At 52.5% G+C, this 23,492-nt stretch overlaps 1 protein-coding gene across 3 annotated transcripts in view; it reads right to left on the bottom strand.

Moving 5' to 3' along the window:
- The window catches only part of EPHB1 (EPH receptor B1), a 471,107-nt gene that overhangs the window by 282,353 nt on the left and 165,262 nt on the right, over positions 1 to 23,492 (bottom strand). For all 3 annotated transcript variants that reach the window (XM_072726912.1, XM_072726913.1, XM_072726911.1), the window contains one exon: positions 7,525 to 7,589. In XM_072726912.1, coding sequence (XP_072583013.1) covers positions 7,525 to 7,581 — 57 coding nt within the window. In that variant the 5' untranslated portion in view covers positions 7,582 to 7,589. The remainder of the gene's footprint in view (positions 1 to 7,524; positions 7,590 to 23,492) is intronic.

The following is a 23,492-nucleotide window of genomic DNA, read 5'->3' as shown; positions in this document are numbered from 1 at the left end:
GCTGTGAGGGAAAAACATTTATATAGGGAGCCTGCATTCGAGGAGCCCATGGCCACACAACCCAGGAGCTCCTTCTGGAGCCAGCCTCTGGAGACACCACGGTGGGCAGCACTTCATTTGGAAAGATGGTACAGCAAGGTGGTCAGCAGGAGAGCAGCCTGCAGGAGGTCAGATGTCAGCTCTGGCACTTTCTAGCCATGTGATTGGAAGTAATTTCACAGCTGATTCTCTGCCTTAGATTCCTCATCTGTAAAGTGGGGCTGTCATGAGGATTAATGTGTGCATGGCTGTCATGCACTTACGGCCTGTGATACATGAGTTCTAATTTTTCCCCATCTAGCACCTGTTCATCCTTCCGGTAGCTATTCCTCAATTCCTTCTGGGGACTTACTCCCTCTTGCCCTCCATCCCTGGGCTTCTGGTGGGCTCAGCACAACACAGAGGTAGGGCACAGAATTTAGTTGGGTCACCGGGTGCTCTGCTTGTGCAGGACTAGTTCAGGGCAGCCATGGGATTCAAGCCAAGCCCCTCAGGCCCATTCGGAGCTGCTTTCAAGGGCTTTTCCCAAGGCAACCACAAGAAGGGGTGTGTTCTTCCCCAGGGGATATGAATGAACGAGGTTGTAGGGACTGGGGCTGCTGCAGACTTCTTGTGACCTAGAGGAGGCCCAGCATGGAGCCAGCACCATGAGAGCAGACACAGGAGAAAGTGGATGGGGAAAGAAAGAATGAGCAGGGGCAGAGACGAGACCTAAGCCTCTGGAGAGCCCACACAAGCCACATCAGCCCCTGTACCATTCAGTTACATGAGCCAGGTAGGGCACCTCCTTTAAGACTGAGTTGGGCTTTTCTGTCACTGGCCACCAGAGAACCCTGACCGATATTAAAGTGTGACTTTCAGCAATCAGCGACCAGGCCAAAGGCTCCCAAGTCCTAGGTGGTAGTGCCAGTCTGAGAAAGGATGACCAATCCCAATCCCCTTTGCCTGCCTGTCCCCTGTCAAGGCCTGAAATTCAAACACCAGAAAACTCCATTCACAAAATCATTTAGCCCAGAGCTAAATTTCTCTTGAATTTGCCTAATTTAGTTCGGGCTTTTCTGTCTTCATTAACATGATTGAGTCATCAAATAAAGAAAAGAGAAAAATCCAGTCCTCCAAAGGGTTAGTACTATGCTAACACTTCTTGAATGTTTACCGCAGAAAATGTTTTACTGACTCATCGCATCTATGGAAAAGATGCCATCTTTGCCCCACTGAGGAGAGGGCGAATCTGGAGCTGAAAGAGTCTAAATGCCCAGCCCAAGATCACACAGCGGGGAGCTGCAGAGCTGGAATGGGAGCCAGTTTATTTGATGCCAAGGCCTAGAGCCTTCAGGGCTCCTCCAGAACTTCTCATCCATCAGACAGATAAATTTCAATTGATTTTGCATGGCCTTGGAACGAATGGGGTGTTATTAGAGTGGATTTCTCTCCTGAGCATGCTTTCCTTTTTCCCATGATAAGGGCAGCCGGCAGGAGTGCCTGGATGACTGACAGGAAGCAAGAGGCGGCCTAGGACAGCCAAGTGTCCAGGGGGGTCCATGTGGACAGCAAGGAGTGGCTGTGCAGTGAGGCCCTTGTCCTGCTCTCGTGGACGTGTATCTTGTGTCAGGACATACTGAGTTCATTTACCAGATACACGTGTTTAAATTCGTGTCATTCCCTCTTTACAGTGGCCTCCTCTGGAAGCTCTGCCACTAAGTCCAATAACCCTCCCATCATTTAAGATACTTTCAGAACTCCAGGATTGAAATCAGTTATCTTCACACATACACATGCATATACAGACCCGCATATAGACACACATACAGGTATGCAGGTGACTATAAATACATATATATACATATACACAGACACACATACACACATATATGCATACACACATATACATATATACACACATACATATACATAGACACATATATAAGCGTATATATACAGATGCTCACATACACACATACACGTATATATACACATGTGCACATATACACACACATATAGATAAAAAACAGACACACATATACACAGACATATATATAGGCACACACACCCAGCACACTCATCCTGAAGGCTCATCAGGCTTGGCTCTGGACTCCTTTTTCCATCCTTCCTCCATCAAATTCCCCTTCCCATATTGGCACATAAAGATGTGCCGATATTAAAGTAGTCAACAGAGTATGTCACAGGCTATGAAGATGGGTTCCCAAGGGCAGTGCAGATGGAGCTGGGGTCTGGAAGCCCACAGAGCGCTCTTTGAAGATCACTCAGGTAGATGTTTAAGGCCACATGTCCCTCCGACACAGAAGCCACCGGCGGCCCCAGTACACAGCGAACCCCAGAAAACTCTTGAAAAGCAAAACAACTCTGGGGCTGGATTTCCAACAAGCAAGTGGAATAAGCCTCACTATTAGAGGCACCTGGGCTTGCTTTTCTGACCTACCATCCAGCATCTGAAAGCAACTGGCACCTTCTGGTAGGTGTCCTGGTGTCCTTGATCATGCTTACCATGGTGGCATGGTGGCACCATTTGCATCACGAAGTAAGCTCTTTAAAAAGATACTGACAACCAACTGGGTTTTGAGAGGCCTACGACAAACATTTTATTGGGCTACAGTAAACCTAAATTGAACATTTTCTAAGTTCCATGCTTGCTTCGGCAGCACATATACTAAAATTGAACATTTTCTAAGTTCAGAACCCTGGGTTGGAGATGCAAGAAGTATCAAGAGTTCTCCTCATTTATTGGGCCAACAAACATTTATTGGAGTGTACCGCCTGCTGGGCTGCTGCTGGGCCCCAGGGATAGAGATAGAGCTGCTCCATCCTCTGGCCAGCGGGGAAGGCCACACAGCAACACCTGGTTAGCTCACAGAGCCATGGACGCTATGTCAGAAGCCGGCACCATGCCAGTGTCACCAGTGAGGGTCCCCAGGGATACAGTTGCTGGGAGCTGAGCTCCTCCCTGGCATTTGTGACTTTATAAATGTTACTTTCTCCCTCTGCTCACCAGGTGGCCTCCACTTCAGGTTCGACCTAAAGGCTTTGAATTAACGGTGCAATTAGATCCGAAAGCAACATTTGGGTACAACTCCTTCCTGGTTTTGCCACGGAATATTATGATCTGCTTTCCAGCAACATAACTGAAAACAGTTTGTGGGCTCTGTGTGGGGCAGGCAGTCCAATTCGTCTCCACAACTGGCGGTTCTCGAGCACAGCAGTGAAGACACCCAGTGAGCCCCGTAAAAGGAAGAACCCCACGGCCTCTCTCTGAGGAGCCAGCCTCACAGGCCATGCCCTGTGGATAGGGTTCATTGGAACGCCAGGTGGGCCCCCTGGAAGAATTACGCTCCTTCTGGTCAAGGCAAACTCAGTTCTTTGGGAGCACTCAGGCTACCAGAACAATGCCAGCCCACCCTTCTCCGTCGTGAGCATGTGTGCTCGGTATCCAGACTGCAGAGAGTCTCTGAGGCCTCTGCTCCCTTTTGAAGGTAGGGATGAGGGATGTCTCTGCCTCAGTGGGTCCCAGGAAGATGTGGGCCACCCACCCAGGCTCCTGGCTTCTCAGATGCCTGACATTGGCCCCTCTCCCTGGACCTCTTTACTACCCAGAAGTACTCTCTACCTGTCTTAAATCCAAGCCCTGACTCAAGTCCACGGCCTATGGCCCTCCACCAGTCTCATGAGTCTCAGCTTCTACCCCTCCATCTGGGCCCCTACACTTTGTCACAGTGGTCAGACTGCTGTGGCTTCACTCTTCTTCTTACTGAATAGATGCCATGACACAAGACACCAACCTCCTCTCACCGATGTCCTCTACTCCTGGTCCTCGAGGACCAGGCCCTCTGTGCTTGCAAATCCACACCTCAGGATGATTCCAGCAGCACATTTCCTCCTGTATGATCTGACAACTGAAGGGGGCCCACTGATCGAGGTGTCGCAGATGCATGGCCCGCCGCCACAGCTAGGCCACCACACTCCTTCTAAACATGCCTCTCTCCAGCTCTCTAGCAGTGGTTCCTTCAAAGCTGCCCCACCCTCCTAAACCCATGGCCACCCACTCTCGCTGTCTGAATCTGGCCTCTAACCTCAGTGAGAAGATAGATCATTGAAAGAATTTTCTGTTTTATGGCTTCTGTCACCAAACTTGAGTACCCATATCTCTCTGCAGGCCCTTGATCTCTGTCCTGCCATTTCAGCAGAAAAGGAATCCCGTCCCCTGCAAGGCCAACATGACCCACAGCCCCGTTCCCTCCATCTTCATGTGTGGTCTTCCTTCCCCTACATGAAGTGCTGTCTCCATCGCCTCACCTCTCGCTGACCTTCAACTCTTGCTCTCTGGCTTCTACTCCTGTCCCCTGTGAAACCCTCCACACAAGTCACCAACAGGGGCCCTGTAACTGAGCCCACCCAACCCCTGAGGCTCTTGCCAATTCTGACTCCCCTCCCCCTTGACACACTCCTGGCTCCTCTGAGAGAACCACCTCATGGTTTTCTCCTGCCTCCTCAGCCTCCTTCCCAGGTTCTTCCTTCTGTATTTGACATTGCAGTGCAGGTTGCTCATCCAAAGTTGTCACCTCTTCTCCCTCCAGATGCTCCCTGGGAGGGCACAGCCATGCCCAGCTCCCCTCCCATTGATGTGAGGCTGCCTGCCTTCCGATTCCACTGCTCACGAGTCAAGCACTGGCAGAGCCAGTTCCATGGGTGCCCTTCAAACTCAACAGGTCTGATGCTGAACTCGGCCTCTTCCTGCCCAAGCATGCTGCTCCTCCCATGTCCCCCATCTCTGAGAATGGCACTGTCATCGACCCACCTGCCCAGGTCAGAAACTTGCAACAATGAGCCAAGTCAGGCGCTGAACTAGGTGGTCAATTTCCAATGGTGCACAAATAGGCAGGACCCCAGCTACCTTGGAGAGTACCCCTTTGGTATGACCAAAAGGGTGCTAGAAGCCAGGGGGGTAGAAATTAATCCAACACGAATATATAAAGAGGCAAAATATGCAACTGTGCCAAGTGTTACTGAGGAAAGCAGTGGACCTGGGATGTGGACCCAGCGAGGTCAGGGATGCAACAAAGGTGTCCCTGCAGATGGGCCTGAAGATGATAGAGAAGAATTGCTCCAGTGTTTGGCCTCTACGACGTGGTAAAATGGAGCCCACCTGTTTGGTGGGAGATGGGAAGGGAGGTGAAGGCTTCTGTTTGGTCCAGGCTTAGATAGACATGCTCATGAGCATCCAATGCAAGATGGGATAGGGACACACACTTGAGAACCACTGGGGTGTTCAGAGAATCGGGGGCAACAGCCTAGGATGAGAAGAGTGGGTGATGGGGAGAGGGTGAGAAATGGAAGCATAGTCCCTGTTCCTCCCTCTCGACCCTGGGTGAGGGCCAGCCTGACCCTCCCGCCACTCACTATAAACCAGACAGGCTCTGAAGCTGCTCAGGGCACGAAGAGAAGAGGGACCCGGCTGTAAGTTCTTGAGAGAAAAGCATGGGGGAAAGGTGGCTGAGTCGTGGCTGCTAACCAGTGGGAGGGCAAACATGGAGCAGCCCAGCCAGCTGCTGTCTCTAAAGGGCATCACTTGACTTTGAGTGTTTTCCTAAAGGACAATCTTCCTTGGGAAAGGAGAGCAGAAGTTTAAAGAAGACAGGTGGTGTGTACAAAAATCAAGGGGAAAATTAACCATAAATCATGTTGATGCCTCGTGAAAACACAGGCCTTCAAACAATAACGTAATTTGTAAAAGAGTGGCAAGTTCCTAATATCCAGCAGCCTGAAGAGTTGCTGCCTCATTGGTTTGGCGTAAATTTCCTGGTTGAAGTGGGAAAGGTTCCCTAGTAGCCCATGGTGCTCCCAGCAGGACTGGGACTTGGTCAGCATGGGCAGGACTGGCCCCTGCCCCGGGTCCTGATTCGGCAAACACCAACCCATCCTAATCCTTGCCTTCCTGACTCCTAAGATAGGACACCTGCTCCTGGCGGGGGTTGGGGGTGGGGAGGGCTGTTCTGTAAGTATTGGGGCTGGAAGGGAGACAGAGAGAGCTGGGAAGTAGGCAGAGCCTGTTGGGACCCTAGTGTCCCATTTAGAACTGTCCCTACAGTAAAAGGGGGCCACGGCCTGGTTATGCCTTGTTGTGACGTGCACCACAGGATGTAGACAGGCTCAGGCGAGAGATCACCAAGGGCAGGGAAGGAGAGGGGAGACATGGACTGCCCTGCCCCCACCAACTTGGCTCCCTTGCTGGAGCGAAGAGTCCCCTCACTCCCCTGCCCCCTCCCCTGGTGATTAAGCCCTGCAGGGAGCCAGTCACCCATGCCAGGCTTCTGAACCTCATCTCTCCTCTTCCATCTCCTGCTTCGTCCCTGCCGGCAGTCCATCCATTGCCAAATGCTGCCAATCCTTCCTCCTTTGCTTTGCTCTAACAGCCCTCTAAGTAGCCTGTTTTCAGCCCTCTCTTCGACCCACCCAAGACAGCTGGGAGAGGCTCTTAACTGCTTTCTCTCAACTGTTCCCTACAGTCCTGTCAGCAAGCGTGGCCGTGTCATTCTCCTGCTCAGGATCTGTCCATTACCTACAGGAGAGAATCGACAGTGCTGCCTCAGCATGGTAGGCACGGTCCTACCACCATGCCCCCTTCCAGCTCATACCCCAGCCCTATCTCAGCACTGTCTATACCCTGCCATGTTTCAGAAACACAGACTCTCCTCTCTCATGTCTTTTCATGACCCTCTCCCTCCAACTGACTATGGGTCCTACTTGAACTATCTTTGCAGACTCCTCATACACCATCTGTCAAACTCCTACATACTCTGTACACCCCAACTAGCAGGCACCTTCTCTGCAAAGGCTTGTGTGTCCCTTCTAAGTTCCTCACTTCCAGCTCTGGGCCATACTTGCCTATTGATCTGTCCACTCCCACAAAGAAGAGATGTCCTTTAGCCTATCCATGAACATAGTGGTCTCCAGCACCCATGGGAGGCCATGAGGTCCTCAGAGCTGGTCCATTCTTATAATTAACAGGGTTTGACCAGGGGCACAAACACTGACCAAATGAATGAAGAATATCTCTCTAAGCCAAGCACTAGGTGAAAGAAAGCATTAGCCCTTCTGACCTCTAGTTCTCTTTATGCCTTTGCCTCTTGGCAGCCCTGTGGGCATCACAGATTTCTGATCTCTGATCTGTATCAGCACCACCAGCCTGAGTGCCCAGCTCTTGGCAGCCACTAGCCCTAAACCCACACAGTTACCTAGGGGCCAACCCCCTGAAGGACTGTGTCAGGAGATGGCCTGCAACACCACACTAGGGAGCAGGCTCAGCTCTGAGACCCCTGGTTCTGCCTATCTGTGGATGGGCAGGGGACATAGCCATTCACACCTATATTCCATCCCTCCAAATTTCCTGCCCTATGCAGGCTCTGATCCTCCAGCCATCCTACAGGCCCAGGACCACACAGCAGGACTGAAGAATGGATGGTTGACACTCACCCCTGATGCAGGATTGGCTGTCCAGCCCAGCTCTGCAGTAGCTGTCCTGGTGTCCATTAAAGTTTCTGTGGGTCAAAAGAGAAAATCTGGTGAGTCATAAGGATTGCTAGACAGTGGTCCTTATGCTTATGGGGTTACTAAGGACTGTAAATGTCAGTGTCAGGAGCCTTGGGCCTCTTTGTGAAACCTAAGGCTCAGAGAGGGGAAGAGGCTCCTCAGGATGCCATGGCTCAGACCATCAGGTATCCTGATGCTACATCCATTACTCTCTCCCTGAAAGCCCAAAAGCCGCCTGTGGTGGATGAAGTCATCGCTCCAGACCCCCCACATGGCTTCTTCCCAGCATACTCTTCCCCCACACATGGCTTCTTCCCAGCATACTCTTCCAGAGGCTCTTCCAGAGCTATGTCAACCCAGCAGCCAGATTTAATTTGTTCCTTGGCCTTCCTGAGCCATGTATTTCTGCCCTCTTCCTCCCCACTGGGTTGCTTCTCCAGCCTCATGTGTCTGTCCCCACTTCTCCCCACAACTGTCCCCTACCATGTTGACACCCTTGGGTGGTTTCTTATTGACTCCCTTGGCCCCCATCACTCTCCCAAGACTCAGCCTCCCCGCAGGTCCCTTTGCCCCTGGGCATGCCACCCCCTTCCCCAAGACTCAGCCAGGACTCACACCAATGCACCATCTCTCAGGTCCCTGTGGCCCACTTCCTGGCTACTAATCCCCCGGCCAGTCAGGGAAAGAGGCACCCTGACTCAGCTGGGAGCTGCTGGGAGCCGTGGCAGTAGCTACAGTTCACACACCAAAATCACCAGACACATAGTGACCATGCACTTGCTGTTCACAAGACCAGTTTTCTGGCAGACAGCAGTCAAGCATCCCGAGGACGAGGCACCTCTTTTTTTTTTTCTTTTTTGCTCTTCAGCCTATTATTGACCCCTGTCAGTCCACACCTCTCAGTGGAAACTGCTCCCCAAAAGCTGCTCCTGAGCTCCTGAGCAGCAAAACCAAAAGCCTCTTTGGTTTTTTTCAGCAGTTTTATTGAGGTAGGAATGACATACAATAAACTGCACATGGTTAAGGCATATAATCTGATAAGGTCTGTCATATATTTTATATGTGAAACCATCACCACAATCAAGATAATAAATATATTCATCATTCCCAGAGGTGTCTTGTCCCTTCATAAATCCTCCTTTCCTCCTGGCCCTGTCCCACCTTATCAATGTCCTGAGGTAATGATTGATTTGCTTTCTATCACTATACATTGATTAACTGGGATTTTCTAGAATTTTATATGAATTTTATATAAATATAGTATATACTATATTTTATCTGGCTTTTTGCACCTAGGATATATATATATATTTTTTTAAGATTGGTTAGATGTTGTGGGAGCCTGGGTGGCTCAGCTGGTTAAGAGTCTGACTTTTGGCTTCAGCTCAGGTCATGATTTCAGGGTCATGGGATAGAGCCCTGCATCAGGCTCCACACTCAGCAGGGAGTCTGCTGGAGATTCTCTCTCTCTCTCTCTCTTTCTCTCTCTCTCTCTCTCTCTCCCTCTGCCCCTCCCCTCCTCCTTGCTTGCATGCTCCCTAAGATAAATAAATAAATCTTAAAAAAAAAAAGATTGATCGTGTTGTATATATCAGCGGTTCATCCCTTTTAGTTGCTGAGTAGCATTCCACTGTATGGACACACTGCAGTTTGTCTACTGGTTCACCTGTTATTCCCAGTTTGGGGCTATATGTGAGAGTGTGTGCACAGTCCAGTTCCTTCACATCCTCACTAACTTGGTATGGTCGGTCATTTCTAATTTGGGCCATCTTCACCAGTCCGTGGTAGTATCTCATTGTAGTTTTTTCATTTGATGCAGTGTGTTCAAGATTTTACAATTTCCACATTTCTTATTATTGAGTTTGGAGAGTTCTTTATATATTTTGGATTCCAGTCCTCTACCTGATACATACTTTGCAAATAATTTCTTCCATTCTACAGCTTATCTTTTTCTCTTTAACAGTATATTTATTTCAAAAAGAAGTTTTAAATTTTGATGAAGTCCAATTTATCAATTTTTTTTCTTTTATGGTCTGGTATCATACTGAGAAATCTTTGCCTAACCCATGGTCACAAAGGTTTTTCTCCTACCTAGGTCTGTGATCTATTCTGAGTTAATTTTTGTGTAAGGTAGGGGATATGAATCAAATGTACAATTGTTTTTATCATGTGGATATCCAGTTGTTCCAGAGGGGCACCTTTTTAAATTCACACAATGGTGCTGTTTAGGCTGGTGGAGGTGTCTTCTCCACCTGGATTTCTCAGGACGTGCATCAAAGGTACTGGCCCTGCTATATAAGTGCTCAGCAAACAGAGGAGGGAGAAATAGACATAAGTTGTGTTGGCTTTTCCTTCCTCCGTTTCCTTTTTCTCCTGAGCACCCCTATTCTGTGTTCAGTGCTTTAGGCAGGAGATGGGAGATATGAATGCAGAATGCACAGTTATAAAATTGTGGGACCCTTAGGAAACAGAATGACTCCTGGCATAAACCAAAGGTTTGGGAAGAAAGCCACCCTATGGGCAGGGTGGAGGGAATGAAAATCAAAGTGATAAATGAGGAGCTGTGTTGAGAAAACAGGTTCACCATGCTCTTGTCTCCTAGTGACTCATCCCAGAGAATGGATGGTGGGAATCTGTAGAGGTGACAGGGCCTTGGCCAGCATGCCAGCATGGTACCACAGCAGCAAGCAACCCCACCAGGCTGATACGGCTTGGACAGAGCGGAGGAAGCCTTAGGTCCTGCTGGGGCTAATGAAAGGGACTCAGAACCACACAGAGGGGACCTGCGTGGACTATATATAAGCAAGGGTCAGACGGGCTATGGGGAGTCTCAATGAGTGCGGTGTGGACAGGTGCTGACAGGACCAGTGAGGCAGCTTCCTCCACAATTTGGCACTACACAACCTGTCCTTAACCTTGGTCACATTTCTGCCACCCTGAGGGAATGGGGGTCTAAAAAGCAAATCGAGAGAAGTAAAGTAAATATAACAAGCTGTATTTTCTTGCCCGATTGAGTTTGGGTTTGGATTGAGAGCCCTACCCGGCGCACATCAGAAGGAAGGTAAGCACTGGAACAGACTTCTTGGGTTTGTTTTCTCCTCTGATTCTTCTGACAGCTGGGGAGGCTGGGCCCTTCCTGGAGCAACCCTCCCTCTCCCCCTCATCTCCACTCCACAGCACTAATAATGATCATAATGACACACTGAATTTACATAACATGCTTCTCAAAAGACACTCCATGAGGCTCTGCAGAAATTCATCTTCATGATTAAAATGCCTCCGCCAGGTGGGTCTGAAGCAGGAGCCAGTGAACGCTTTTGACAGAGTTGGGGACCAGGGCGCAGAGAGGAGCAGTGCCTTCGGCAAGGTCACACAGCCTCCCACCCTGACGCCGTAGCTCCAAACCCCAGTGTGCCACCCACTAGGCACATGTGGGCTTCTGGGGGCTCTACTGTGGCCATTGGGGTCAGGGTGGGCGCTTTGCTCATAAAGCCAAGGAGCCACAAAAGCCCCCAGAATAACGCATCACCCCTGCCTTAACCTCAGGACCAAGCGGAAGTAGTGGTAAAGAGGCAGAGGAAGTGGCAGCAAGCAAAATAGAGTTCAGAATCAAAAATAAGAATTAGCCTTCATTTCTAAACCTTCCAAGCACTAGTTTGTCCTGTTAACCCCATTAATATAATCTAAGACTTCATTATATTCATAGTCACCTGCTCCAAGGCTATAATTGAAACTGTTTCTAAATAATGTTTTCATCCACCCTACTGGACAGAAGTTGCAGCAAGAGGAATCCATTTCTCTGCATCCTGCCCGCTGTGGAGACAGAAGACCACAGAACCATAAACCATCCACTCGATATGATTAAGGGCAGTTTCTTTTCTGGCACAGAGAGCTCCTGATTATGGCATTACATTCTGGTGGGGGCTGAATAAAAGTGATTTGAGGAGGTTTACATCTCCCTGGAGAGGAAAAGAGCACTCATTTGCATTTATAAAGCATATTGAGAGCTCTGGCAGAAAGTTATGGTGGAAGCACAATTAAATATTTACCATCACTTCTGCTCTCAAACAGTGGCGTGGGGGCCAACCAGCTGGAGGTGCATGTGTTGCTGTCAGATCTGATGCCTACAGGGGATGCAACTCTGGGAGCTCCACCCACCGCCTGGCCTCTGCCCGCTGGGAGCCTGCCCACAGGAGGGAGGGATGCTGGGAAGGGCACATACACAGGGGGAAAGTGGGTGCAGCTGTGGGCAGACTGGGTCCGGATCCCACTTCCATCACTCATTCTCTCCTTCTTCTCTCTCTCTCTCTCCCTCCCTCTTTCTCCTTCCCATCCCCATCCCTCTCTCCCTCCTTCCTTATCCTCGGAATGGGGCTAGAGCCAGCTAATATACAGGACTGGGGGTAGGGGGTGGGGATAAAGCACTGCAAATATGCCATTATTATTATTATTATTATCATTATTATTATTATTATTATCACTTAATCACGCCAAGCTTCAGCTTCCTTAGCTATTGCAAAAACCCAAACGGTGCTATCTGTAAGACACCTATAAGAGATCTGTAAGACTCAACAATATTAAATATCTAATAATAGCTCATCTACATTCTTCCTTGCACGTTGGAAAGACCAAGGAGTGACACGTTGAGGGTACAGCAGCCTATCAGAGAGGTGGGTGCCCTAGAAAGACTCGGGTCTAGTCCAGGGAAGGACAAGAAGCAAAGTCACACTCACCTTCCTATTTTGGCTGAGCGCATGAGGAGACAGAAATTCAAGGGAATGGATGGGGTTCTTGTGCATGTGGGGAATGAGTGGGCCCATCTCCACACTGTGTGGAGGTAGAGGGCGATGGGACACTGGTCTCCGGGTGCTGGTGAGTAGTGGGGAAGAGTGAAGGATGGAGAGCTCCACCTGGCTCTTGGGACAGAGAACACAGTGACTACCCAGAGGCAACAAGGGCGGCAGCAGAAACAGGTTGATGGGAAGGAAGTGGGAGCCACCCCAAACATCCGAGAGGGTGAGAAGACTGAGCAGGAGGGGAGGGAGGCCATGCGGGGAAGGAGGCCTCTGGAAAAAGCTGGCTGGGCTAGCAAGAACCCGAGGACCCAGGCACATGAGAACCCTGGCAGAGAGACCCTATTTTCCCAGGAAACAATTTCCTTGCAGTGGTTTTGATACAGGGAAACCCTCAGGGTGTCCCCTCCAACTCTGGAGGCCTGTGCCTGCAGGTCCAGGTCAGGGGCCAGGTCGGAGCCCTCTGTGTGGAGGAAGAGGCAGCTGCTGCCTGGCTCTGCAGGCGGCAACTGTCTCTGTCTGGATTGGCACCTCGGGATGTATTGACATTTGGGATGAATTAGATACCCATCATGGTGAAAGAGAGATAAATAAACCCTCTCCTTACAGCTCTGCCATTCTTTTTGGAGACACATTAATCAGACATTCAGCTGAAAATATTTACAACGTCCTTCCGTGGTGGTAACAATATGCAACAACAGGCACAGATGGAATCGGGGCTTCCAGGCCTTCTCGGAGCAGTGCCTCCTGTGTATTTGAAGAGGTGAGGCTGTGGGCCCTCCAAGCCCTGAAGAGCCAGCACAGCCATGCGTCATTGCCCTGTACTCCCTCCGGGCCCAGGAACTCCTGAAGCCTGGAACCCACACCATGAGCCAAGCTGTTGTTAGGTACACACAAGGAGCTGAGGGGCAGCTCACTGAAGCCCCAACTCCGTCCCAGAGCCTTTGCGAGGGCTTGGGATGGTTGGGAGAGGTCTGAAACGCGATGGTATAAAGTGGCTCCGGTATACGTTCAGCAAAGAGCTGTCTGAGCAACTGCCAGGGGCGGAGTGAGTTCTGCGCAGGCATCAGAGAAGGAGCAGAGGGTATAGACGGACATCTCACCCCTCAGGGAGCCTGCAGGCAAGCGGGGAAACAGAGCTTAATCAAATAACCATGCGGATAAATCTGCATGTACAGCCTCAGTGTACGGCAGGAGAGAGGAATCCCTGGGACAGTTGTGAGCACTGAATAAAATGACAGGGGTACTGGAGCCTGGCAGACAGCTGGCACTGCCTCCTTCCTTCCCCAACTCCTGGCTGATGAAAGCACAGGGGTCACCACCCCCTACACACACATCTACACACACACACACACACACACACACACACACATCCCTGCCCTACGACCGAGTTTGAACTGGCAGGTAAGATAGCCGTTAAACAGTCTCCCCCATGGCCACATCCAGAGTGTGCTGAGGACCAGAATGTGCTGGGGACCCCTGACCACAGTGAGGGGATGCCCGTGCTGCCCTCCAGACCTGGGCTCAGCAGGGCAGCCCGAGCACCACCTGGAGCCCATGCGCTCTGGCCACCACCCTGGCTACTATGGTGCCCGCACCCCTGGCCCTGCTCCATCCATGACAGCAGCCTGCCAAGGACTCAGCCCAGCCTCCCTGCAGAGTTCTTATGTGGCTCTTTTCCCTGACCTTCCTCACAACTGTGTCCTGCCTCCACGTGCCCATGTGGCCCTGCTCTGGATGCTCAGTCCCTGAGACAGAGTCCCAGAACCAACAGCTTCCAACCCCCAACTTCACACCACGCCCACACTTCCGGCTGCTGGCACTGGCCAGCCTCCCTGGAATGTCATCCCTACCCCCTTGGAATTGGCCTCAAGCTGCCTCCTTGGACCAAGGGGGACAGAGACTTTGCCAGCTCTGGGTTTGGAGTGAACTGGTTGAGTGTGAACTCTTGAGGACACCAACCAGCCTCAAGAACCCATGTTCTGGCATCACCAGCCTGGACCCAGCACAGCTACAAATGGTTAAAGCAAGAAAGTATTCCAAGGAAGCCTTGTACATCCCATCCCGTGTGTCCAGCCCAACTAAATCTTCTCTCTACACCACACATCCTCTCGTGCACACTGCCCCCACCCAAGCTTTCCAAACCACCCTTCCCTGGAGTCCAGGAGGGAAGCCTCAGAGGCATCTAGCTGTGATTCCCTGTTCCCCCTTAGTCTCATCACATCACTTGCCATGCCCCAGGGACTCTTTCTCTGCAGCACCTTCCGCAGCTGTGCATTCCATTGCATTCTCAGCCACCTATCTGAGTCCAGGGCTTCACCCCCACCCCCACCCCACCATGCGCGGGGATTACAGCAATCACCTCCTCACTGATGTCTCCACGGAAGCTCCCATCTCAGCCACCTGGTGCCAATGTAAATGGTTCAAAAGCAACACGGCCACGCTGAGCAAAACACTCAACCAACTCTGGAGTCCTGGGTTCTAGTCCCAGCACCACAACTGACATGCCAAGCAAGTCACGTCTGAGCATCAAAGCCTGATCCTCACAGGTAGAGGCAGCCCCGCCTGCACCCAGGAGCCAGCCAGACCATGCCCAGAGAGCTGCTCTCTGCGTATTCTAACAACAACATTGGACTAACACTCATTGACTGTCTTTGCCAAGTGTAAAATGCTAGGTAAGAGAAGCTATTATTAGAGAAGTCTCCGCTGATGGATGTGTCATGGTGGCCGGTAAGGAAGAGAAACAAGCCCGAGTAAACAGATGAGCCAGTCCAACCCATCTGCTGACTGATGGACTGACTGAGTCAGAACAGGCATTTAAATGATAAATACAAACTGTGAAATTTGCTCTTTTAAGGAATGTGCAGATCAGTGCAGTAACCGCCCCCCCTCCTCTTTCTGTTTCTCTTCTTTTCCAAGGTGCAATTAATTACCATAAACAGAAGGAAGCCACAGCATACGTAGATGGGTCACAACACAGCAGCACGCCTCAGGGAGTTGGGGTAGCTCTCCATCTGCACTTGGTCTACACGGGGCACAGCCTGAGAACATGTACCAGGCCCAGCCCCCTGATTGCCCTCCCTCCGAGGGCTCTACCAAGGGTCACAGGGCAACAGACCAGAGCATGGGGACGGGGCATGGGCAGTGCAGCTGGGGAGCTGGAACAGGCTGGAGATAAGCCCCTGAAGGGCTGCCCTCTCTGCCCAGCCTAGCCCCAGACATGGTATATGGCTGGAGAGGATCCCATTCCTCTCTGGCATCAGATGGTAACTTTTGGCTTTTAGGTCTTTAGAGTGTTCTCGAAGAAACATTGCAAGACACCAAAGGGCAACTCTCTTGGGAGATGTATTAGTTTCCCAAGGCTGCCACAAAGTACCACCACCGGGGGGGGGGGGGGGGGGGGGGGGGCTTGAAATAACACACATGTATTCCCTCAGTTCTGGAAGCTAAAAGTCTAAAATCAGGGTGTGAACAGAGCCACGTTCCCTCTGTAACCTGTCGGGGAGAATCTTTCCCAGCTTCTGGTGGTTTGCTGGCAAACTTTGGTGCCGCTGGGCCTGCGGCTGCCCAACTGCAGTCTCTGCTTTGTCCCCGCGTGTTTCTGTCTTCACATGGCTGTTCTGCAAGGACCCCGGTCAAGTTAGATTAGAGGCCCATCCCACTTCCGCAGGACTTCACGTTAACTACCTGCATCCATTATGACCCTATTTCCAAATAAGGTTGCATTGTGAGGTACTGGGGGTTAGGACTTCAATACACCTTTTCTTGGGTGTGTTTAGGGGTGCACGATTCAATCCACAACAGGAGGGTAAGATGCCTGGAATAAAGCTATAAGGTTTCCTCCAACAAACACCCAAGGCCACATGCTGAGAGTTTGGCAAATAAAGACGCAGACAAGGCTGGTGTCTCCCTCAAAGACAACCTTCCTAGGAGGCAAGGAACAGTGTTCATTTGCTCGTCCAGATCCCGTGGGGATCCCTCTCCTCCCTGTTCCATCCCAGAGGGCAGCCCCTTAGAGACCGCACCAGCTGGGCCCTCAGCACGGGAGCCTGGAGGGCGGGGGACTGAGACGCCGGGCACATCCCTGGCTCCTCCGTCCTGAGTGGACAGAGGCTGGTGCCCCCCTCTGCCTACGGGGTCCCTCCCCTTGCCCTTCAGGCCTCGGGATGGAAGGTGCCCCACCACTGCGGCTGTCTAGGCACCTGCCACCTCGCTGCTGTGCTCACTCATCTCCCTCAGCCGCATCTCTGGGCTGCCACGTGCTCCTGCCAGGCCCCCCATGACCCTCAGGACCTGTGTCAGTAGCCCATTGGGGGAGTGCCACGTCTCCTGTCCCTCTCCCGCCACATCCTCCGGCATGGCACGCAGGAGGGGGGTGCCTGCAGAGTGGCCGAGTCCTGGTCACACTGGACTTGGATCAGACGCACCCAGGGGTGGGGGTTATAGCTCCACCGCCAGCCGGTTGTCCGACCTTCAGCAAGTCACTGGGACCCCCACAGCTCATGCTCAGCCGTCCCCCGCATGAAGGTAACAGCGCCCACATCTCGTCCAAGACATTCACGGGGAGCCAATGAGATACTGTTCGCCAAGGGCTTCTCGCGGCCTCTGGCAAGCTGTCATAGAGGTCCCCACACAGGGGCTGTTGTTAGGTTCCATGTTGGGTGTCCCTCACCTGGTGTCTCTCACCACAGCGCAGTCTCTCACCTGCCCGAGGTCCTCAGCTGCGCCCAATGGGGCGGGGCCGGCGACCAGTCTCCCACCCTAAGGCCCCTCTGAAGGATGCGTTTGGCTCCACCAGGCCCTGGCAGCCTCAGCTGATGGAGAAGCCACATTTAAACCTCCAACCACATCAGCGTCTCCTCAGCCACCCCCTGCCCAACCACAGACAGGCGGCCTGCTGCGGCCTCCTTCCCCCACAGACGCTGTGCCTGAAGGGACCTGGGGAGGGCCACAGCCTCCGCTAGAGCTCACTAAATGCCTGTCCTGTGGGCTCCTCCGGAGGACCAGCTGGATCCCGTGTGGCCCTGCTGGGTTTGAAGCAATAGGGAAGGCCAACAAGAAGGAGCCCGGATTGCTGAGTGGCTCTCCCGCCTCACCCCCAGAAACAAGGTGAAGCCCAGAAAGCCGCACTGGGCTTTCTGGGTACGGGGTTCCTCTCAGTGCCCTGGAGCTCATGCAGAGCATGTGAGGCTGGCATGGAAGGGATGGATGAACGAGCCACACCCCAAGCCCAGTGCTCCCAGTATTGCCCTCCTCTGCACCCTGCTTCCCTCCTGTGACATTGCAAGGCAATGGGTTCCTCTCCCATCTACTATCTCAGATTCCCTCTGGGGAGGCCACCAAGAACTTAAGACAAGAGTCTCTCCCTGTACCCACAGCCCTTGGGAAGGGGGTGGCAAGCAGCTCCACTGCCCTTGTTTTCCCAAGGGGGGCAGGGTCGGGGGTAGTTCTTCAGAACAAAGACAGGATGACAACAGTGTCTGTCCTGTGACCCACATACTCCCACAGCATCCCCCTGCCCATGCCTCTGCACAGCTTCTACTCATTCTGTGTGTTCTCCACCTTGGCCTCCCCACCAGGGCACAACTTCTTGTCTCCGCATGGCTCAATGGCAGATGCGGGACTTGGGCTGCCAGGACTGACAGCCATTCTACAATGAAGGAGAAGCCTGCACAGGTGAGACAAAACAGGAACAGGGTAAGGGGAGAGTGAAAGCCTTCCATTTGGGGTACAAAAATCCCAAACATTCACAGTCTTTCCTTTGCCAAATTTCTTCTTCTGTCTTCTTTTCCTTCCATCTCAGTTCCCTTCTCCATTCTGATCTCTGTATTTCCTCATCCTTTAAGATGGTCTGACACCCTCTCAGATCCTGAAGATATGCCAGAGAACCAAGAAGAAAACTGGGGGTCTCCACCCTCGGCCAGGGATCTCCAGATCTCTTGGGCATCAAACACCTGTAGGCACAAGCCACACTGACCAGATCACGTGAGCATGCAAAGGCAAAGCAGACTTCCGAGGCTGCCTCTGGCCCAGGCCTGACTGCTGGCTGCCCTGTCCACTCCCTGGCCATCAGGCATCCCTGGGGCCATTATAACCAGACCTGAAGCTGAGCTGCTTCTCAGGCCCTCACCTCCTCCTGACCCAGACTCCTCCCTGACAGCAACATGAACCTGCCCTTTTGCCCCACCCAGCAGCAATGAGACACACACACACACACACACACACACACACACAGGGCACAGGGAGAGAAAAGGGAACCACACAGGGATGCAGTGGTCCAAGGACATCATTTAAATCAACACCCACCACCGACCTTGCAGGCCTGGCTGGGAGTGCAATGATGCTCAGTGCTCACCTATTTGCATTTGTGTGAGGAAAGTCAAAGAACGATTAAAATTGAGGAGCCCGGCATTTCCAGCCCTCCAGCACCATGAGTTCTGATGGAGATGAGATGTGATCACCCCAGCCACTCTGACACACCAGTGAGTGGGCACCAGTGGTGCATAAGAAATAGCCATGCAGGGGCACCTGGGTGGCTCAGTGGTTGAGCGTCTGCCTTCAGCTCAGGTCATGATCCCAGGGTCGGGCTTCCCGAAGTGGGAAGCCTGCTTCTCCCTCTGCCTATGTCTCTGCCTCTCTCTCTGTGTTTCCCATGAATAAATAAATAAAATCTTTAAAAAAAAGAAGAAGAAAGAAAGAAAGAAAGAAAGAAAGAAAGAAAGAAAGAAAGAGAAAGAAAGAAAGAAAGAAAGAAAGAAAGAAAGAAAGAAAGAAAGAAAGAAAGAAAGAAGAAAGAAAGAAAGAAAGAAAGAAAGAAAGAAAGAAAGAAAGAAAGAAAGAAAGAAAGAAAGAAAGAAAGAAGAAGAAAGAAAGAAAGGAAGGAAGGAAGGAAGGAAGGAGGAAGGAAGGAAGGAAGGAAGGAAGGAAGGAAGGAAGAAACCATGCATAATAAGCCTGCTGCCTCCTGCTTTTCTCGTGCACAAGAAAAGAGGGCCTCTCACTTTTGGGTGGTGTGGCCCCCAGGGCATCAGTCACCCTGGAGCAGAGCAGGGAGGAGAGCCCACACACCCATGCAAAATGACTCTCTGCAGCTCTAATGAAGGCCAGCGATGGATGGTGGCCTGAGCTCGTTCATCAGAAGAAACGCGCTGCCGTCTGCCTTCCCTTCCAGGCCTTCCTGTGCCCTCATCCTCAGCTCATCCTCAGATCATCCTCAGGATTGATCTATGGCACAGTAACGCTCTGAAGTCACTGGCATGAGGACTGGCCCTAGGGTCCCTGCATACACTGGTAGCACTCAGAGAAATCCAGGTACCCCTAGGGGGATGGCTGTGGCAGGGGCTCAGAGGATGTGCCAGGTGAGGGGCCACCAGTCAGAAAAGGAAGGGGTAGGGGCTGCCCAGGCAGGCTCTCATGTTCTTCCGGACACATCCTGAACCAGACTAGGGCTGCTAAGTCCCCAGGGACCACCAGAGCCCCCTAGGGCTGCTCCAAAGCTCACCTGCCACCAGGTGCTCACCCTCTCTGTTGACACCCTCTTCCAGGTGTCTATGCTGGGTCTGTGGGTCAGACTACAGTGGTGGGTCTGCTGTGCCCCACTGCTCTCCCTGCACACAGCCTCAAGACTCCTCATTGCCCACCCTACCCCCACTCAGAGGCCTCCCCCTCCCTCTCCAGAGAGCCACCCTGGCCTACTGCAGCCCCCAGAATCACCACCCAGGCACCCCAGACCGAATCTGTCCTCATCCCACCCTAACTGTCCACCCACCAAACTCCTCCGGCCACAGCCCCTCTCGTCCCTTCTGGGAAGCCTGCCTGACCACCCAGGCTTCACTCTCCTCCTGCACCCGAAGATGCAGTCCACCCCCACTGGCACCTTGGCCTTTTATGGCCTGTGTTCTGTGTCACCTTCTCCGTGGTTCCCTGGTACAGTGCCCCGTAGGCTCTGTGAAAGCAACACCAAGTGACATGGCTCACCCGCACGGGCTCCCTGCAGGATGCCTGGCAGTGGCAACACACAGCCAGTGGAGAGCTGACCGGTGGGCCCAGCTGTGCAAACAGCCCTAGGTTCCAGGGCTGTAGGCAGCAAGGTGGGGGCCCACTCACTCTTCCTCCAGAAGACCTTCCCGATGACTCAAGCCACCATGTCTGTCCCAACCTCGCCTCCATCCAGAGCCACCACTCAGTGCAGGCTTCACTGTCTGCTTTTATCATTTCTCCCTGTCCTGGAGGACTGATCCGGAACTGCTTGCAGTGTGTCCTCTCTCCACAGGTCTAACCCTGTCCTGCTGCACCATGTGACCACTGTTAACTACACAGAGTGTCAAAGGGAGGCAAGAAGTGATGGAAGCAATGGACCACCAAGAGCAGACCCCAAGAGGAGCCTGCCAGGGAATGGCTCATTCTTAGCTGTGAGATCATGGTTCAGGCCTCCCTGAGCTGTGCGGCCATGGGGGGGTCGATGGGGTGATGCCCAAGGCCCCTCCGGCACGGCCCCTTGAACTCCACAAATGCCTCCTGCCCTCAAGAATGGACCTCTTGCCACTCCATTTCTCCTTGTCAGGGAAAGCCTGTCCAGCGCTGCCTCTCACTCGTGCCCCCAAGGCCTCTCTCTCACTGCCAAGGTGTCTGGAAAGGCCCTGGGAAGATTTCTATTTGTGTTTCCCAATCAATAACATTGACTGGCTCCTGGCTTCCAGAATCTCCTGAGATCCCAAATAGTCTCAATGCCACAAATGTCCTCCCTGAGCCTTGTAAAACTCTTGCAGTGCATGTCTTTGTGCAGAAATATCTCCAGAGGGATTTGAAGCTCCAGGCAAAACTCCCCTTGTTGGCCTGCAAGGGAGGCTGCTGGGTTTGCACAACTGTAGGCAGCGGGTCTGGCGGCCACAGAGTCCAGCTCCTGCTCTGAGGAGCACCTGATCTGTCCTCCGCAGCAGGAAGGGAGAGCAGGGGCAAGTCTGGAGCCTGAAACCTCCCAAGGCAGGAGCTGTCACACTCCTGCAGCTACCAGGGCTCTGGCGTTGTAGCTTTAGGAACCGGGTAAATCTGATGGCATAACCTGGAGGCCCTGGGCTTGGGACAGCACTCTCAACTACAGAGGAGACCTGGGCTGGGTCCAGGCTTGGCTCTGCCTCAGCATGCAGTGCAAGCCTGGCTATCCCTCTGCCCAGTGCCCCTGGTGGACAACGGATGAGGTGGTTCTCTGGGCCTTTCTGGACCAAGGCTCGTCCTTGTGCGGATGCTGAAGTGCAGCTTCTAAGTTAACAATTGGCAGTGGGTGGCACCTGGAAGTCACCCCCTCCTCTTGCATGAGGAAGCTCATGGGGAGAGTCCCTCATCTACTCGGCCTTGTATTTCTCTGCCAGGTTGGAGGCAGGGGTCTCCTTGAGAGGCTGGTACCTCTCAACTCTCTATCTTGGCTTTCTGACCAAAAGAACAGGCTTCAGGAAAAATGACACCTGCAGTTCTCTTCCTTCTGACCTGAGGAAAGTTCAAGTCCAGTGGCTTCAGGACCTGGAGCTCTGTTCCATGTCCTCTGGCTTGGACATGATAACTTGTCCAGATGTCTAGACACTCTATCACTTCTTACCCAAATATGCTGGGGGTTGGGGCCCAAATCTCGGCATCGTTCTCAATTCAGAACCTCTCAAGGTCTGAAAAACTCCAGAGGGAGCCCTGGGTGGCTCAGCGGTTGAGTGTCTGCCTTCAGCTCAGAGCGTGATCCCAGGGTCCTAGGATGGAGTCCTGCGCCGGTCTCCCCGCAGGGAACCTGATTCTCCCTCTGCCTATGTCTCTGCCTCTCTCTCTGTGTCTTTCATGAAGAAATAATACAATATTTTTTAAAAAAGTTCCAGAAGTTTGGTAAACTCCACCATCCTAAGCTTGAGCCCCTGATACAGTGCACTCATCAGTGGATCATTTGGTGTCTGCTTACATACCACTGAGGATGAGCCATTCACTACCTTTCCAGGCTGGCTGTTCAGGTTGTTCCAGCTCTCCGAAGGCTGACTCCTTGGGATTTCCTTTCCTTGGCCCTTGTTGTGCCCCCAAAAGGACCCCCCACAGAACCACCTGCTTCTCTTTATCCCTGGCAGCCCTTTGGATTATGAGAGGACACACCCTTCTGAGTTTTCTCTCTCCCCCACACTCGGGGTCCCCTCGGCTCTTCTTTCAGCCTATTACCTCATTTGCACTGTCGTAATGGGACAGGGCCCACCATGGACCTCAAATGCTTTAGGAGGGAAGGGGACTCACCTCCCCGGTGGGCACAGCCTACCTCTCATCTCCCTATCAATTCCCTATGAACCCCACTGAGCATGCCAGGGGTGGGTGTCTCCGCAGGAGTGGCTCCTTAGAGCTCTAAATCCTTCCCCGGGGCCCCAAGGACATGATGAGCAGCCTCTCTTCAGGGCGTGGGTGCCTTTCCTCCCTGTGATCCCCCCTCCCCCTGGGCCTCTTCGCTCCCTCCCCCACCCTCACCTCTCCTTCCTTCTCCCTCTGCCCACTGCCTCTGCTGCCTCTGCCTCCTCGTTCCAGGCTCCTCTCTCCTCCCTCTTTGTGCCATTGTTGCTGCTTAATAGGGTGTTTCTGGGATGAATAGTGTTTTCAGCCCTAGCCGGGCATACATCCGGCCTTTCCCAGCCCCGCCCGGTCCTCATGGGCGCTGGTGGAGTTCTGTGGAGAGCAGACCCAGACAATGGGCCAGCGGATTCGCTTAAGAGCTCACAAAAGCCCCATTTCCCTCCACGCAGTGCAGAGTGACAGGCACAGGGAACAAATCCCCTTCCCTGCACGTTTGCCTGCATGGGATGCCAGGGGAGCGTGAGGCCCCTGTGCAAGCAAGGCCAGAGCCCTACGTCCTAGACCCAGGAAAGCCAGGGATGAGGGCCAACGCCTCTCTAGTCAGAGCTCTGGGAGGCTTGGCAAGGCCCCCACCCCATGCATTTATTTGGAATACTAACACCTCTGTGCCTGACACATGGAAGTCTCTAGATGCAGCCACAGAAGGCCCCACATCTTGTGTTTACAATAGGAGGGGTGAGGGTTTGCAAAAAGGAAGATGGGATACACAGCTCAGGGCACCGTGGGCTCTCTGAGGGTAGGAATGCATCCAGG

Source organism: Vulpes vulpes, chromosome 11 (genome assembly GCF_048418805.1).
Source record: "Vulpes vulpes isolate BD-2025 chromosome 11, VulVul3, whole genome shotgun sequence".
NCBI classification, from domain to species: Eukaryota; Metazoa; Chordata; class Mammalia; order Carnivora; family Canidae; genus Vulpes; species Vulpes vulpes.
This window is presented reverse-complemented; position numbering and strand designations above follow the sequence as displayed.